The 16,653-nt window shown below is 36.7% G+C and overlaps 1 protein-coding gene across 1 annotated transcript; it reads left to right on the top strand.

Annotated features, from left to right (window-relative positions):
* Positions 1 to 10,206: 10,206 nt before the first annotated feature.
* On the top strand, positions 10,207 to 16,268 carry nkx2-5.S (NK2 homeobox 5 S homeolog). Its single transcript, NM_001086721.1, is given in 2 exon segments — positions 10,207 to 10,613; positions 14,174 to 16,268. Coding segments are annotated over 2 exon segments (900 nt in total). The 5' UTR covers positions 10,207 to 10,321; the 3' UTR covers positions 14,782 to 16,268.
* Positions 16,269 to 16,653: the final 385 nt, after the last annotated feature.

Raw genomic sequence — 16,653 nt, 5'->3', positions numbered from 1 at the left:
ACAAGAGATAAAGACAAGAATAGAAGGGACATATCATTCTGTCTGGGGATATGGAGTATTTGGAAGCTGCTATATCAGTCTCCCGAGGGAAATACAGCCCTTGGAATTTCTGTAGGTAATGGACTAAGTGCCAAATAGTTTTTCCTCATTACATTATTTGTATTTATTTTCCAGAACAGAATCAATGATGTGCTTTTCCTTTCTATGTATGCTGTTAAAGTACAAGAGAGAATCTTTCTAATTTCTCTGGCTATTGTGACCTAACTCTGTGAATCCGCTCATGAACAACCACATCCATTGGTTTGGCAAGGGGTTCATCCTCCAACCAGGTCTCCACCTCATTTGGCTATCCAGGGGATATTAAAGGGATACTGTCATGGGAAAAAATTTTTTTCAAAATGAATCAGTTAATAGTGCTGCTCCAGCAGAATTCTGCACTGAAATCCATTTCTCAAAAGAGCAAACAGATTTTTTTTATATTCAATTTTGAAATCTGACATGGGGCTAGACATATTGTCAATTTCCCAGCTGCCCCAAGTCATGTGACTTGTGCTCTGATAAATTTCAATCACTCTTTACTGCTGTACTGCAAGTTGGAGTGATATCACCCCCCTCCCTTTGCCCCCAGCAGCCAAACAAAAGAACAATGGGAAGGTAACCAGATATCAGCTCCCTAACACAAGATAACAGCTACCTGGTAGATCTAAGAACAACACTCAATAGTAAAAACCCATGTCCCACTGAGACACATTCAGTTACATTGAGAAGGAAAAACAGCAGCCTGCCAGAAAGCATTTCTCTCCTAAAGTGCAGGCACAAGTCACATGACTGGGGGTAGCTGGAAAATTGACAAAATGTCTAGCCCCATGTCAGATTCGAATATAAAAACATCTGTTTGCTCTTTTGAGAAATGGATTTCAGTGCAGAATTCTGCTGGAGCAGCACTATTAACTGATTCATATTGAAAAAAAAAATTTTCCCATGACATTATCCCTTTATTAAGCAGTAAATAAGTTTATAGATAAAGGTTGTTGTAAGCAAAGTGGACATTAGTGCCATATTAATACTGTGAGCAGAAGTAATGTCATTAGGGCTCTTACAGACGAGCGTTTTTACCTGCGCTCCCCTGCGTTCCATTTTTCTGCGATCAGCCGCAGGGGAGCGCAGGAATAGACGATTTACATTTTTTCCAATGGGGCTGTACTCACACAGGCGCGTGTAGGCGCCGAACGCAGGAAAAATGCAGCATGTTGCGTCTCAACCTGCGTTCGGCGCCTACACGCGCCTGTGTGAGTACAGCCCCATTGGAAAAAATGTAAAGCGTCTATTCCTGCGCTCCCCTGCGGCTGAACGCAGAAAAACGGATCACAGGGGAGCGCAGGTAAAAACGCTCGTCTGTAAGAGCACACAAACCCAATGGAATTGCGATGATTATTTGGCAAGCAGACACTAATTTGCTTCAATATTGCATCACATGCAAGTCGTTATGTTTGTAACTTAGCAGGTACTCGCAATTACCCTGGCATTCTTGGGAGGTGTGCATTGTGGGTAGAAAAACTGTGTCAGAGCAGTGGGATATAATTCCTTTCTGTTCTGTTTTATTCTGCTTCTCTTCTCCTCGCCTTTGTGTGTGTTCTCTTTAGTCTACTTTGTAATTCTTTCTCTTTTCCTATCCTCTGTCTCCTGTTTTGTAAAATAAGTTTAAAGGGATCCTGTCATGATTTTTATGATGTAATTTTTATTTCTAAATGACGCAGTTTACATTGCAAATAATTCACTCTACAATATAAAATGTCATTCCTGAACCAGCAAGTGTATTTTTTTAGTTGTAATATTGGTGTGTAGGCGCCATCTCAGGTCATTTTGCCTGGTCATGTGCTTTCAGAAAGAGCAGCACTTTAGGATGGAACTGCTTTCTGGCAGACTATTGTTTCTCCTACTCAATGTAACTGAATGTGTCGCAGTGGGACCTGGATTTTACTATTGAGTGTTGTTCTTAGATCTACCAGGCAGCTGTTATCTTGTGTTAGGGAGCTGTTATCTAGTTACCTTCACATTGTTCTATTGTTAAGCTGCTGGGGGGTGATATCACTCCAATTCACAGTATAGTAGTAAAGAGTGACTGAAGTTTATTAGAGCACATGTCACATGACTGGGGGTAACTGGGAAACTGACAATATGTCTAGCCCCATGTCAGATTTCAAAATTAAATATAAAAATATCTTTTGAGAAACTGATTTTAGTGCAGAATTCTGCTGGAGTAGCACTATTAACTGATGCATTTTGAAAAAAAAAACATTTTTTCCCATGACAGTATCCTTATGAACACAAGAGGGTCAAATGACTGGGTAGGACAGACCACTGATTCCTGGGTCTCCCTGGAGTTTTCCGGCTACCCTGCTGAGCCAGTGTGACACTGCTTTTGAACCAATCATAGTCCTGCCACTGATGATAGGTTTGGATAAATTTGTCTAAATGGATGCAGCAGTGCTTGTGTTTTAATGCAAATAAACAGGGCAGCAACTCGGGGTAGGCAGAGACTATGGTGTAGTCTCCCTGCTCCCATCCACTCTTGCTCCCAGTTCAGAAATGGGAGAGTGAGGGTAGTCCACAGCAGGGAGCAATGGGATAGGTTGGGAAGCTATCACGGGGGTTTGCTGGAGCAGCACTAAACTGCAGCGGAGATAGATAGATGATAGATAGATAGATAGATAGATAGATGATAGATAGATAGATAGATAGATAGATAGATAGATAGATAGATAGATAGATAGATAGATAGATAGATAGATAGATACATAGATACATAGATAGATGATAGATAGATAGATAGATAGATGATAGATAGATAGATAGATGATAGATAGATACATAGATACATAGATACATAGATACATAGATAGATGATAGATAGATAGATAGATAGATAGATAGATAGATAGATAGATAGATGATAGATAGATAGATAGATAGATAGATGATAGATAGATAGATAGATAGATAGATAGATAGACAGATAGATAGAATGCCAAGTGTGGTGCAGAGAGTCAGTGGCCAGCGTGGGGTAGAGTGATCAATCAGTGGGATTCAGGTGTGGTGTACAAAGGCAGATCAGTGGGGAGTATGGTGACAGATCAATTCTTAGCACTGGCACATTTTTACTTATTAACTTTAACTTTAAAGTTGATTAAAAATGAGAAGTTTAGCAATACTAGTAGCACAACCATGGCCACCATCAGGGGGCACTGCTGTACCGGGCCCTGGCCTGTTAAGTCCCGAATCTCCAAAGTTCTGAATCTCCAAAGTTCCGAATCTCTGAAGTTCCGAATTTCCAAAGAGCTGAAGTCCCGAAGAGCCGAAGTCCCGAAGAGCTGAAGTCTCAAAGAGCCGAAGCCACAAAAAGACCCGAAAAGCAGGAGCAGAAGTTAAAGTCCCGAAGCCAAGGAAGGAGCCAAACTTGAAGTCCTTAAGCCATGAAAAGACCCGATGCCACGGAAGGAGCCGAAGTTGAAGTCCCGAAGCCGCGAAAAGACCCAAAGCCACAAAAGGAGCTGAAGTTGAAGTTCCGAAGCCACGAGTTCAGTTCTACTGAACACCAATGTGTTTTCTTTTGTTTTATTAAACACCTAGCAACCAATGAATTATTTTAATACTCTAAAGGCCCCTGCCGCCAATTTTTTTTTTAAAAAAAATATTCTCTGGGGCCCCAATTTTTCTTTTTAACTTGTAAGGGGAGCCCTGGCGCCAATGTTTTTTTAAAAAAAACTTTTATGGGGGCCCTGGTGCAGTGTTTCTAACTTATAGGGGGCCCTGGCCACCAATTATTTTTTTTAACTTGTAGGGTAACTTGATAGATAAATAGATATATGATAGATAGACAATAGATAGATAGATAGATAGATAGATAGATAGATAGATAGATAGATAGATAGATAGATAGATAGATAGATAGATAGATAGATAGATAGAATGGTAGATAGATATAGATAGATAGATAGATAGATAGATAGATAGATACAGATAGATAGATAGATAGATAGATAGATGATAGACGAAAGATAGATAGCTAGATAGATAGATAGATAGATAGATGATAGATAGATAGATAGATAGATAGATAGATAGATAGATAGATAGATAGATAGATAGACGGACGGACGGACGGACGGACGGACGGACAGACAGACAGATAGATAGATACTGTAGATAGATAGATAGATAGATAGATAGATAGATAGATAGATAGATAGATAGATAGATAGATAGATAGATAGATAGATAGATGAAAGATAGATAGATAGATAGATAGATAGATAGATAGATAGAAAGCCAGGTTTGACCTGATATATAAACAGGTTTTAAGGCTTAGTGAAGAGAGTGATAATGACACATTTGAAGTTAATCCTGCCCTGAGATAATAACAGGTAAAAACTGAAAGTTATTATGCTAGATATATTTAGGTGCTAAACAAGCAACAGAAGGGGATTTCGGGCTGAAAATCATGAGGCCATTACGCTGCCATTAGTGGGTGAGTGCACTGAGTTGAGTAAGTGTAGCCGACAAGCAGCAGCAGCATCAGAAGTTGCAGAAAGTAAGTGCAATGGGCTGATGAGGAAGGAAAGGTCTGTATGGCTGCTCACCCCTTGTCTCCCCGAGGAAGGCTGACTCTCAGTGGATCATGTCAGGGAGACACAGACCAGGTCCCCTCGCTGTTTGCTTTTTCACCCATTATTGCCCTAGCGCAGCTCCTCTGTTGATATAGCAAATCCGAAAAAGTGCCAATGTTCATTTGTCAGGGGCTCAGACCGGGACCCCCACCCGGGGGGAATCTGTATACACAAGGCCAAGCTCTCAGACAAGCCCCTCCATTTGTTTCCCAGTACAGTACTGAGAGGGACGCGTTGTTGAAGATAAAATCACGGATAAAGCTGCCTGTCTCCATAGCACGTCTGTGATTGCATTAATGACATTCCAAATCTCAGGCAAAGCTTATCTTTGCCTTTATCCCCCACCTGTAAGTGCAGCCTCATAGATAGTCAGATAAATAGTCTGCTTCCTCTGCTCGGCCGGGGTCACTCCAGGCTGCAGCCTACCCCTATTATTTATTCCACTATTAGCTATTAACCCCCCACCGCTGCTTAATCTGTTGCTTAAAATTACTTCTGCACTACTCAGCGGCTATAATCTCTGCAGCACACTACTACCAGCAACAGCATTACTGTTACAAGTGATAACTACTGAACAGGAGCAACTGTTGCGATTTAGTTGCTGGTAGAGATGGGCGAATATGTTCCGTTTCGCTTTGCTGAAAAATTCACGAAACGCAAATTCTGACGCTCGCATGAATTTTAACGCTCGCGTTAAAGTCAAAGGGTATCTGAATAATATTGACGATATTGAACATTTTTTTGTTCGCTGGTGAATTTTCACAGCAGTTTTGCGAATTTATTCGCTGGCTGCGAAACGCGGAAATTCGCCGTAAATTCGCCCCTGGCGAATTTATTCACCCATCACTAATCGCTGGGTTTATCTGTGCATAATAATGCTTGTCCTTGCACACTGTATGGAAATAGTATAGTATAGACACAATTTCTATATCCCACTAATAATGCCCACAACATTCTCCAGTCAGCCAGGGTTTATCAATAAGAGCAGATAGTAATTACTGAAATTGTTTGTCTTTATTTGTATTTTCACTCGGGCATGTAAGGGGGTAGCAGTTGCACTTTGATTAATCCAGGGCTCTCTCTAATATCTGCTTATTGGTGTTATTATTCATTAGATATAATGTCTTTTGGAGAATGATAGGGGACAAGTTATAACAGAAAGATATACACAGTGTTATTATTGAAATTATTATATTATTATATTCTATTATATATTCTATTTTATATAAATATTATATTATATATTATATTATTATAATTATTATTATATTTATTTAGTTGCTTGTTTTATTTGTATATTCTCTTTTAGGAATCTTGACATCCTAAGGGGAGGATGTGACAGTATAAGTGACAATTCGGAGCAAAGGAATGCACAGAATACAGAGCACATTTTATAGATGGCGTCCTTTCATTATAACTAGATAACTTTTAATTGGAGTCAATCATTAAGTCCTATATTTCATATATAGAGAGAGGGAGTTCTGAGTGGTTTGATTTTCCAGATAAAGGACTGGAGTATGTCATTTATCCTGGGTATTCATTATAGTAAAAACGGGATATGTAATATTGTAATAGATGGGATTCATTGCATTTTATTCTTTTTATACCCACTCACACACACATATGATTTTATGTTAAAATTGTATCTATGCAACATATTTGAAAGAACAAATCTTGCTGATACATAGATACATAGATATGTTTCTAAACAGGTATCTCAATGTCTATAAAAAATATATTCACTCAACTGGAAATCGTGGGGATGGAGGGGATTCAGCATAACAAATCCCTTTTCTTACTTTTTTTAGCTCAATCCGTTGGTAGGACTGTGACAAATTATATGTAAGCATTAAAGATTAAGTTAGTTTCCGTAGAAAGGTGTCTCGTTTTTCCATAGTGAGCTTAAATCACAGATCTACACACAGGGTATTTTAGGGGTGTGAGAGTATCCCTTGGCCAAAGACCTTACAGTTTATCTGGAGAGGATATGGCAGTTAGTCTGGTGTGTATAAGGTCAGCCCCAGACTGTATGGCTGTGTCAATAGAAATGCTGGATGTATTAGAGAACAATTTGTCAGATCTTTCCTCTGTGTATTTCAGCACGTCAATCAAGGTCACCCTGAGCCTATTTACACCTCCAGCGAAGGGTCTCATGTTAATACTTTTAGTGAGATTAGAGCACAGGGCTGTTTGGCCATAAAAACTCTGTCACCCTGAAATAATTGCATGGCCATTACACAAATAAAGAGATTATCAATGAATTAGCAGCCTGGATGGATTTCAAGGAAGGAGTTTGCAGGTAGTGAGTGGGAAGCCTCCTGCCCATTAAATAACCATATTTCAGGCGTCTGTCCGCACCAGTCTTTTAAAGTGTCAGCTTCAGCCATGACAGGGAACCTGACTCACTCAGAGTTACCACCGGACTTTATCAGCCATTTTAGCCAAGAATTTTAATGGAAACGGATGTTGCCACTTTACAGGATGGTCAGACTGAGATAAACCCCAGTTTGTAGGCTGCAGTATGCAAACTCTCGAGAAAAGGGACCTGCATGACCATTTACTGGTGAGAGGAGATGTAAATTAATTCGGCTCCTGGAGCCTTTCATAGCAGCAGGGACGGGCTGTGCAATGGGAATACAGGAATTTGTGAGATTCCACAAAGAGGGAACATGAATCTGAATCAGGGAGCGAGTGCAGAAGCTGGTAAGCATGTGACTCATTCATTAAGAATAACGGGAATAAAATTTACTTTCTTGGTTATTGCTATGGGCTCTGTTCAGAGAACTGTATTGTCCAGTTGTAACCCCTAGCACACAGTTGTGTTTATATATATATATATATATATATAAATATATATATATATATATATTTATATATATGCAAGAATAAAGCTCACTCTGCCTACAGAAAGTGGCAACCCAGTGTATTGTGGCAAATTGGTTTTCCTCCCCAGAGCTTTCTAATTCCCTTAATTCCCTTTCAGCACAAGCCAGGGTCCATTCCATTACAGTTCTTCTGAACTCTGGTGTGGCTCCAATATAATGTTCTTCCTATATATTAGCTGAATTTAAACATGTGAAGGGGGTTATTTACTAAACTCTGAATGCAAAAATCACGAAAAATTTGTGCTTTTTTTAATATAAAATGGGACTTTTAAAAAATCACGAATTTTTCCGAATTTATTAAACCCCGAGGATGGAAAAGTCTGAATCAGAAAATCCGGCATCGAGGTTGCATATAAGTCAATGGGAGAAGTCCCAATGACTTTTTGATGTGCAATGGGTTTCGTATGAAAACCCTGAAGTTTTCGGGCAAGACATAAGAAATCAGAGTTTTCGAGTGAAAAATCCGGAAAAATATCGAATATCTGATTTTTAACAATTTTTTCCCGCAAAATTTGTTTCTGGAAAGTGTTTTAATAAATAAAAAAAAATTTGTCTGAGTTTTTTTTCCTCCAGAAAATATTGAAATAAATTCAGATTTTGATAAATAACCACCTACGGGTGTTATTTACTAAACTTTGGCTTTTTGAGGCACAACTCTAATTTTTCAGGGTTTTTTTAAACTCTAATTTTTCAAAATGTATTAAAGCCCTATGCAGCAAAAAGCCAGAATCCGAAAATTCCCCATCTCAGACCTGCCGCGGTTGTGTATGTCAATGTGTAAGTCAATGGCAGAGGTCCTTATCATCTTTTGAAGTTTCTGCGGTCTATACTGGAATAAGACAGAAAATTCCACCATTTTGTGCTTTCCGGGCAAAAAAGCCTGGTGATTCTGGAAAAGACACCCAAAAAAACATACAATTCAGGTTTTCGCTCGATGTTATCGAGATTTTACCCGAACCGATTAAATCTTTCTTTTTTTTATAATAAATACTGTCAAATCGTGGATTCTAGTTTGGTCTGACTTTTTTAATTAAAAAATCAGAAAAATTTGAATTTTGATAAATAACCCCCTAATAGTGTAAAACTTATTTCTAAATGTAGTTGTTATTGAAAGAAGTATCTGTTCAAATCTCTATAGTCTCTGCAGCAGATTAACAGAACTGGTGGGGTACTTACTGCTTTCAGTTACAGTGATATAGACAAATAATGTTTAAAATGTGTAATTACTTTATTTTACAAAGTTGCTAAGAATTTTATTTTCTTTGCAAAACACCGTCTTGATGCAGATTCTAAACTTCATTTAATTAAATATCTACCCAAAAACAGTTGTTTGGGGGGTTTTCCTGCACAATGAATGAAAATATAATGTAGGCATTAATTAAAGCAAATTAAAAAGTTGTAAATGTAATTTTTATTGGAATAAAAGTTTCTGTCCAAATCTTCATAGTCTCTGCACTACTGGCTCTGACTCCTGAAACAATGTAGCAGAAGCCAGCTGATGAGTGGAGTACTAACGTTTGTTACATTTTACGAGGCAGAACTAGGGCTGCACCAGGGATATAGATTTCAGCTGCAGAGATAATGATGTTCAAATGAAAATGTCTGGTTGTTTTATTTTAGAAAGTTTTTAGAGAGTTTCTTAGAATTACATTTTCTTTTCAAACTACCTTCTTGGTGCAGATTCTAAACTTCCTAAAATGTACTAAAGTAATTATCCACCCAAAACCTTTTATTTTTTTTGCAGAATGAATGAAAACAGTATTTATATATAAATATATATTAATTCAAACAAATGAATGGTTGAAAAGTTATTTGCAAATGTTATTGTTATTAAAAGAAGTATTTAAATACCCTTTCTGTACAGATTCCCTTTAATTGTGGAATTAATCACTATATCAATGTTACTTACCCACCATCTCAAACTGCAACTTGGAGCAACATGATTCCCAACATTTTTGCAGCGTAAAATAAGTATTTTTGTGATATTCGGTCGTCCTGCAGCTTGACCAGGAATGGTTTCTTGTCAGTGAATGAAAAACTGCATCCCCTATATTTTATACTTATTAAGAATAAAATAGAAACATTATAGTAAATTTATATGTGTAAGAAATAAATATCCTTTACTCTAGCTTGGATTTTATCACCACCTTAATATTTGAATCACCTTTAAGTTACAATCAGTAAAACTCCAATTCTTTTTCCCGAGTTATCTCAGTAAATGTATTTATTGATGTGGATTGCCTCCTGTACTCTTGATCAGAGCTCGTTATTCCTGTTATTTGGGCTCAGATAAATGAAATACTTGCCACTTCAGAGCTCATGTTTACATATAGTCATTCAAGAGGCAAAATGAAGCTGTAAACAAAAGTTCTAGGGGGGAAAAAGGTGACTATGAGCTGGATTTCTGCAGAAAGAAAATATTTACTGCCAATTAAAACAACAATCGGTATAGTAGTATTTGCTTTAAATCAGCTGGCTGTTTTTTCCCTGCTATGTCTATATTAGGTGACAGTTTTGGGGATTTCTGCGTCACAGTTGCAGGTTTAGCCAATAGGGAGAGGGAACTGCCCTGGGGAACTGACTGGCCCCTCCTCACTTGCCTTATGGAGAGTGATCTGTGACCATCCTCAGCACTTTCTAGGAGAAGGCTAAATGCTGGAATGAGATGGCTCTCCTTTGAAAAGCCCTGGGACCCAATCTCTCTCTCTGTGTCTATCCAAGTCTGGGGAGGTTACATGACTTTGTTTGGGGGGCTTACCTGGTACCATCATGTTTGCCAGTCCTGTGACATCCACTCCATTCTCTGTAAAGGACATTTTGAACTTGGAGCAACACCAGAGTGGATTGTCTCCAATGGACATCACTTCCAGGCTGGAGAACTCGTCCTGCATGCTGTCCACCTTTAAACAGGAGTCCTACCCTGGAACCCCTTGCCTCTCTGAACTCACTGAGGAAATGTCCCAGAGAGACACCTCTAAGGGCCCCTCGTCTTTCCCTGGATCGTTCTTTGTTAAGAATTATTTGGAAATGGACTCTAAAGATCCCAAAGATGACAAGAAAGGTAAAGCACAATGTTGGTTTCTAGCCAAGATCTACCAGAAACATAGAATTTATGGAGCAATTGGAAGTTGGGGGGGGTATCTTTGTGGGACTGTAAATAGGCTCTCAGTTATCTAAATATTTTTTGCCCCTGGCATGCAAAGAGTTAAACCCAATCTCCCAGCATTTCAAGGCATCTATGTCACAACTAAAAGAAAATGTGATTTTTGGTCAATGCTGTTAGACAGTTCAGCCACCATTAAAGAGATTTCTCCTAAGTTTATCTTTGCAAAACCGCAGGAATCCATAAACTCACTCATTTTTTAACCCTTTGCTGTTCGTTGCATTCCAGTCACATACAGTGCAATGTCTTTCTGGATCAAATCTTGGCAGCTAAGTGCTGGCCGCTGGCTGATATTTACTCTAGCAGTGCCATTGTTCCTTTATCTTATCTAAGATCCATTTATTAGCAACAATAATGAATCCCCATTGCATCCTTCTGACTGAGAGGCTCTTATCTTAATTTCTGTTGACAAACTGCAAGGATTTCTGGATTGTTTCGGAAATACTTTTGCTACAATAGGGAAAGAGGAGGGTTCCACACATTTGGGAAATAAAAGAGAATCTCTTCCAAATCCTGGACTAATAAGAAGGCTAAACAAAGCCTAAATGAATGGGCTAACATAGATAGACTTTTCTTAATTTACAAAATTGGTTTGCTGTAAATCAAAAAGAAAGATACAAGGAGAAACAAAGCAAAAAATAATGAAACAAAGAAAACAGTAAGAAGCAGTTGACAGTATCTGGCTATACATTATTTCAAAGTATAATATGGCTAAATAGCCAAATTTAAATAAAAAAAATTCCCTGTGTTCTCATCTTATAGAAAATGTATAATGTAATTAAAAACACCAAAAATAGCATATATAATATACATTATAATATATATATATATATACATATTAAACATGTTTTATATTGTATATATATAATTATATGTAGTACAGGTATGGAACCTGTTATCCAGAATGTTCGGGACCCAGGGTTTTCCGGATAACAGATCTTTCTGTATTTTGGATCTTCATATCTTCAATCTACTAAAAAATCATATAAACATTAAATAAACCCAATAGGCTGGTTATGCTTACAGTAAGGACTATCTTATTTTAAGGAATATCTTAGTTGAGATCAAGTACAGGGTTCTACTTTATTATTACAGAGAAAAAGTTTTATTTTAAAGATTTGGATTATTTGAATAAAATGGGCTCTATGGGAGATGCCCATCCCATAATTTGGAGCTTTCTGGATAACGGGTTTCCGAATAATGGATGTATAATGGATATATATATATATATATATATATATATATATATATATATATATATATATATATATATATATATATATATATTACTTTGAACATATTAGTCATTAGAGTGTAAAATTTGCTGGATATTGTTATATTTTATATCTGAATTTGTGTCTGTGTTATCCATTTCTAACAGATTTTTCCAGTAGGACAAAAACATACATAGGTGCAGGTAGGCGTAGGTAGGGATTTCTAGCAGTTTTGTTATTTATCTCTAACTTCCTCAATAGACTCAGAAATAAAGTAAATCAGCGGGAACTTTAATTAGGGTTTATACATAAACTTTATGCATATTTCCCCCAAAATGCTCCAAACGGATTTACAAACAATTTCTGTCCCTTTTGTTGTTTTGATTTTAAAACTGATGTATACAAGCTTGCAGGAAATTAAGTAAAGGAGACGCAACATTGAATGCTACAAAATATGCAAAATACAACATCAATAAATAAATTACAGTTGCTTCCATTCTTACTCTATAACGTACTGAACTAACAGAAATGAATGATAGCAGTAAATGATGAAAACTTTTAACTTTACAGGTTAGATTATTTGCTTCTTCGAAAGTATTAGTGTTAAGGTCCATAGAAACAGAGAAGCAAATAATTATTTCAGCTACAAATACTGATTTCATTTGTATTCACTGTACAATTTTAAAAATTACTTTATTCAATAAAGGGGTATAGAGAGTCATTTAATGCTGCACAAACTAGAATAGATACACCTGTATGTGTGTGTGTGCGTGCTGTGATGACATGTCATAATATTATTTGTTGTAGATTTAGCATGGTGAAAGAAATAACAACACAAAAACACCAAGGCTGGGGTATATTTGCTCACTGATTAATATAAATGAAAATGTTCCTTTAACAATTAGGTAATATCTGCAAACTCTTTAAGAAATAATACCTGTGGATGTTATGCTTATTATTTGCTTTTTATAATTCACACTGACAGCAGTGCATAGTAGGTAAAACAATGCATTGTGGGTGCAAATCATAAAACATAAACCATGCCAAACATAAAACTAAAAAATTTGATTTTTTTTTTAAAAAAAAAAAAGGGAACGTTAGCATTTCATTTTCATTGCATATATAGAAATATGGTTGTGTGTTTGTTTGCAATGATGTCTACAGCCTCTATTAATAAAATAGAATGTCCCATTATAATTCCAGGTCTGACTTAACATTTAAGATATTCTGATGTTTTAGCATAGATGTTATCTAATTTTTAAGGAGTGGTAAAATGACTGTTCAAAAATGTTAAAATAGCCACTTTTGGTCTGACCTTGCAGGACTTTTGCATTACTTAAAAAAAATGCAGTTTTAAGCCCTAAATGGTGATGATGTTAAGACGTTAATTCTTAGGATTATTACCTAATTAAGCTATAGTAACATCAAAATGGTTCTGTGAATTGCAAATTACTAACTCAGAGATAGGTATTCTCAAGTCTACGTGATTTAAGGGTTACCAGCAGCACTCACAGAGGGAAGATATTACTTTATAGGAACTAACAGAGACTATTTCAGTGTTACCTCCCCACCATATTAAACGCCAAAAAAGTTTAGTTACTTGTAATTTATTCATTTAGTAAATCCAACAATTATATCTTGAATAACAACTCACAGCTCTGTTGTGCATTAGAACTATTGGCTCTTACCAACCTTTACTGAATCTGGGACCTGACCGGGTTATAAAGTAGTAACAATATAATTATAGTTAAGGTGGTGTTTATTCCAGTTTTCATATACACATAAATATGTTTTATATCTACTGTATATCTGTTACCAGCACCAAAGCAGATCATAAATTGATATTTATAACATATTGGTATATTTGTGTGTGATTGCACTTTACATATATATATATATATACAGTATATATATATATATATATATATATATATATATATTCATATATATGTTTTTTAAAATTTGTGGTGAGCACTTGTTTTTATATCTATCTATATATATATATATATATATATATATATATATATATATATATATATATATATATATATATATATATATAAATATATATACATACAATTTTAGGTTAGCTTTCCCATTTTTTGGAGCGCATTTAAAGTTCATTTAACAAAAGATTGGAAAGGTGGTCAAATGGGGAAAAAAAGATCTGTAAATGATTTAGGCTGGATCCAAACACTATTTGAAATTTTTAGTGATTATTTATTATCCTTTTTCTTCCCTCAGATATCTGCCCCCTGCAAAAAACTTTAGAACACGACAAAAGAGAGGCTGAAGACCCAGAAAGACCAAGACAAAGGAAGAGAAGGAAGCCTCGGGTGCTGTTCTCCCAAGCCCAGGTGTATGAGCTGGAGAGAAGGTTCAAGCAGCAGAAGTATCTGTCAGCCCCTGAGAGGGACCATTTAGCCAATGTCCTGAAGCTCACCTCCACACAGGTGAAAATTTGGTTCCAAAACAGAAGGTACAAATGCAAACGGCAGAGGCAAGATCAGACTCTAGAAATGGTCGGGTTACCACCTCCACGAAGGATAGCTGTACCAGTCCTGGTGAGAGATGGGAAGCCTTGCTTGGGAGAGTCTTCTCCTTACAATTCCCCATACAATGTCAGCATCAACCCATACAGCTACAACACTTACCCTGCCTACTCCAACTACAGTAACCCAGCCTGTAGCGGAAGTTATAATTGCAGTTACTCTTCCATGCCTAGCATGCAGCCCACGTCAGCTGGTAATAACTTTATGAATTTTAGCGTGGGGGACTTGAACACAGTGCAGACTCCAATCCAACAGGCCAGCAGCGTATCTGCACTTCATCATGGCATCCGAGCTTGGTAGACTGCGGCCTAGAACTTTTATCAGAGCACTCAATTAAAAGAGGTGGCATTGACTGCAAGGACTGGAAATGGGTTGCAGGGATTTGTGGGAAGGAAAAATGTTCTGCACTCGCTCAGTGCTAGGAGTGCAGCCCATTAGAGCTACAGTTGGGTGTGTGTGGTTAATATGGCAATATGCGACGGTCAGATGTCTACTGAAGCACTGATGCAATCAGACAGAGTTATTTCATGTAGTGTTCAGTTATAGCAGCACCAAGTTATTTACAGGTTATATGAGTGTGTGTGTGTGTGTGTCTGTGTATTAACCCCTACCCTGCAGGATCCCAAAGTTGCCCAACAGCATCCTACAGACAAAGTACTGAATATTAAACTTGTACTGATAATTCCAGAGACACTGAATGAGCACATACCTAGTCGCTTCACTCTGACGGTACTGGGAAAGGTTTCCCTGATCAAAATGATAACTGTAATTAAAAACAATACAGAAAATACATCTCGTGTGCAGCCGGGAACTATAAATACTGATTTGTTTCTTATTACTAAAGGTAGCAACAAATCTGTTCTAATTTTTATGCAACGCACAAATAATTGTAGATAGCCCTGCCCCAGACTTGTGTTTCTTCAACTCTATAAGAGTCCAGAAATGGTACATTTTTTTAGATAAGCAAAGCAAAATTATTATTGTTTTTAATTTAAAAGCTGTACTGTATATGTACAGCTCCTGCAAAACAGCTTTATTTATTCAGTTTAATAGATATTGAATATCCCTGCATCTGACATACCTGTATGTGCCTTATACTGCCAGTTTAGAAACTGCAAAACAATGCAAGTGACATTTTGTACTATATTGTGTAACTGCAAAAGGCATGTAGCGCTCAACAAAATCTGCTTTTTTTTTTCCTTCTTCTTTGTTGATCTTTTTCTGCAACCAAAATGTCGTCAGACTACAGATCTAAGATAAATGTAATAAATCTGCTCACCAAGTTTGTTGCATGTCATTTAACCAATATATGAAATGAGTTACAAAATGCATGGCAGAGGGATGGACCAACTGCAACAGAACTTGCACCATGATCTCTCATCATTATCAGTCATTTTTATATTTATCGAAGGGAGTTTTTTGAAGTAGTCATTGTATTGCACTTCAGATGACTTTATCATGTTCACATATGCTAAAGGGTGAATTACGTTGGTTGATACTTATTATTGTCTTATCAGCAGTAGATAAAAAAAATAGTTTCATCCTATTTGGCAATAACACTGATTTCAACATTTTTGTGACCTGGAGACGCCAGCTAATTCACATACGTTTTGAAGGGTCCAATTGCTGAAGGCCTATATGTATTTAAGAAAAGAATTGCTTATGCAGGTATGGGACCTGTTTTTCAGAAGGCTCAGGTCCTGGGGTTTTCCGGATAAGGCATCTTTCAAGAATTTGGATCACCATATTTTGTTTACTAAAAAATAATTAAAACATTAAAAAAAAAACAATAGCATAGTTTTGCCTCCAATAAGGATTAATTATATCTTAGTTGGGATCAAGTACAAGGTACTGTTTTATCACTACGGATAAAAAGTAAAACATATTTAAAATTGTGACTTATTTAATTAAAAAGGAGTCAATGGAAGATTGCCTCCCATCATTTGGAGCTTTCTGAATAACAGGTTTCCAGATAACGGATTCCATACTTGAGAGAAATACGCATTTTGAAGTATATCCTTTACTCAAAAATAATACAATAATCCGAAAAAAAAATGGCTTCTATACAGAGATGATTACATCTGTTCTTCTGTTGTTGTGTATCTCGCCAATGTGAAGGGAATATTGTTATATTATTTAATATAAAAACAAGCATTTAAATTATTCACCTAC

This window comes from Xenopus laevis, chromosome 3S (assembly GCF_017654675.1).
Source record: "Xenopus laevis strain J_2021 chromosome 3S, Xenopus_laevis_v10.1, whole genome shotgun sequence".
Classification (NCBI taxonomy): Eukaryota; Metazoa; Chordata; class Amphibia; order Anura; family Pipidae; genus Xenopus; species Xenopus laevis.
This window is presented reverse-complemented; position numbering and strand designations above follow the sequence as displayed.